Source organism: Brachyhypopomus gauderio, chromosome 2 (genome assembly GCF_052324685.1).
Source record: "Brachyhypopomus gauderio isolate BG-103 chromosome 2, BGAUD_0.2, whole genome shotgun sequence".
Classification (NCBI taxonomy): domain Eukaryota; kingdom Metazoa; phylum Chordata; class Actinopteri; order Gymnotiformes; family Hypopomidae; genus Brachyhypopomus; species Brachyhypopomus gauderio.
This window is the reverse complement of record NC_135212.1, coordinates 10,382,438-10,384,937: the sequence shown is the minus strand read 5'-3', so window position 1 is coordinate 10,384,937 and position 2,500 is coordinate 10,382,438. Positions and strand designations below refer to the sequence as shown.

The window sequence follows — 2,500 nt, the reverse complement described above, 5'->3', positions numbered from 1 at the left end:
AGGGGGGTGGGGTAAAGAGGGGGAGGGTGAGGGGGGCGGGGTAAAGAGGGGGAGGGTGAGGGGCGGAGTAAAGAGGGGAAGGGTGAGGGGCGGAGTAAAGAGGGGGAGGGTGAGGGGCGGGGTAAAGAGAGAGAGGGCGAGGGGTGGAGTAAAGAGAGAGAGGGCGAGGGGGCGGAGTAAAGAGAGAGAGGACGAGGGGGCGGGGTAAAGAGAGAGAGGGTGAGGGGGCGGAGTAAAGAGAGAGAGGGTGAGGGGTGGAGTAAAGAGAGAGAGGGTGAGGGGGCGGAGTAAAGTGAGAGAGGGCGAGGGGGCGGGGGTAAAGAGGGGGAGGGTGAGGGGTGGAGTAAAGAGAGAGAGGGCGAGGGGGCGGAGTAAAGAGAGAGAGGGTGAGGGGCGGAGTAAAGAGAGAGAGGGCGAGGGGGCGGAGTAAAGAGAGAGAGGGCGAGGGGGCGGAGTAAAGAGAGAGAGGGTGAGGGGGCGGAGTAAAGAGAGAGAGGGTGAGGGGTGGAGTAAAGAGAGAGAGGGTGAGGGGTGGAGTAAAGAGAGAGAGGGTGAGGGGGCGGAGTAAAGAGAGAGAGGGTGAGGGGTGGAGTAAAGAGAGAGAGGGTGAGGGGTGGAGTAAAGAGAGAGAGGGTGAGGGGGCGGAGTAAAGAGAGAGAGGGTGAGGGGTGGAGTAAAGAGAGAGAGGGCGAGGGGTGGAGTAAAGAGAGAGAGGGCGAGGGGGCGGAGTAAAGAGAGAGAGGGTGAGGGGGCGGAGTAAAGAGAGAGAGGGTGAGGGGTGGAGTAAAGAGAGAGAGGGTGAGGGGTGGAGTAAAGAGAGAGGGTGAGGGGGCGGAGTAAAGAGAGAGAGGGTGAGGGGTGGAGTAAAGAGAGAGAGGGCGAGGGGTGGAGTAAAGAGAGAGAGGGTGAGGTGGGCGGAGTGAAGAGAAAGAGGGTGAGGGGTGGAATAAAGATAGAGAGGGTGGGGTAAAGAGTGAGAAGCAGTGGTAAAGAAAGAGAATAACTTTTACTTTTCTGTACTTTCATCCAAATTCTTTTTCAAATCACAACAAAAAGGAGTGAAAACTGCCCCCTGCCAATCGAGGGGTATTTCAAAGATCACAAAGCACGCATTCCTCCACCACATCACATGCACTCAGTCCCCACTTCCATCACTTAAGCAACGCGACACACACAGGAGCAGATGTTTCTGCACACACACCAGACCTGCCATGGTCCTGGGGTGGCCCACCCCTTTTGGAGTAAAGCACACAGAGACACAAAGAACTGACGAGTTCTGAGGAGTGACACTGTGTGTGTGTGTGTGTGTGTGTGTGTAACAGTAGCGAACCGTGACCTTTAAACCTGGGCCCGCTACACCCCCCCCCCCCCCCCCCCGAAAAAAATGTTTTTCCTTTCTTAATAAACTGCAATAAAGAAAAACTGAGACGACAGTACAGCTTTAAAAACGCAATAAACAATAATATCTGTACTAGATAACGTCTTAAGTAAAATAAGTTTCCAAACAAAATAAGGTTCACAGCTCCGTGGTTCTCGGAAGCGGAATATGTAAACAATCACGCGCACGAGGACGTCAAAGGGATGAATCGAAACTAGCTAGCGGTGGTGCTAACGACAGCTAGCGTCGCCACAGCGGGCGGAAATTATCATACAGTTAAGCCCGCCCACTAAGAGAGAAGATATGATTGGTCAATTTTGCTGTCATTTGAAACTGGTATTGCGTTGAATTATAACTGCCAGGCCCTCTGTAAACGAACAGCGGGCATCACAGTCCTGATAGGGGGAGACACAGGCTCACAGGCTTCCACTTAACCCCTCACCTTCCAACACAGATTGAATAGACACGGTTGAATAATTTATTTGCTTATATTTTTGTAACTGTTTAGATGTCGATTGTAAAACTGTAAGTAGATAAAATAAAATTGGATAATTATATAATGCTTTAAGAATATTTTAGGCCCTCTGAGAGGGCGTAGAGGGCCCTGACGGTTCCCCACTGGTGTGTAAATACCCTGATCGTTTGCCTCACGCTTTTTATCAGCGTGCTGAGCAGGAATTTGGTACAGACTGCTGAGTTATGACAGAAAACGGACTTCTAACTTTTTTGCATTTGCATTTTATACACTGTTGTATATTGGTAGTTATAATTGATAGAGATGCACTTCATCTAATATTTGTAGCACTTTTATGTGGTAAACCAGCCAGTGTTTTTCTTTTATGTTGTGTTGTGGATGTGCTGACATACCTGATTATTGTGAGGCATTCCATAAAGAGCTTCCACTAAGTCTGCTGCCCTCTTCAATAGAACTTCCTACACACACACACACAGAGAGAGAGAGAGAGAGAGACAGAGATTGAGTTTAGAGATTCTAAATCAATGAACGACAATAGCATGTTTTATATCTCTGCTTCCTAAATAAGACGCAACAAACCAAAATGGAATATCGTGAAAATCCCTACAAATTCCCATTCGAATGGCTTGTTGAAATATGTTTTCATG

The 2,500-nt window shown here is 49.2% G+C and overlaps 1 protein-coding gene across 1 annotated transcript in view; it reads right to left on the bottom strand.

The window, feature by feature from the left end:
* Positions 1-2,500, bottom strand: part of LOC143508641 (transcription factor COE3) — a 41,078-nt gene that overhangs the window by 11,013 nt on the left and 27,565 nt on the right. The window contains exon 8 of the mRNA XM_076997305.1: positions 2,246-2,311. Coding sequence (XP_076853420.1) covers positions 2,246-2,311 — 66 coding nt within the window. The remainder of the gene's footprint in view (positions 1-2,245; positions 2,312-2,500) is intronic.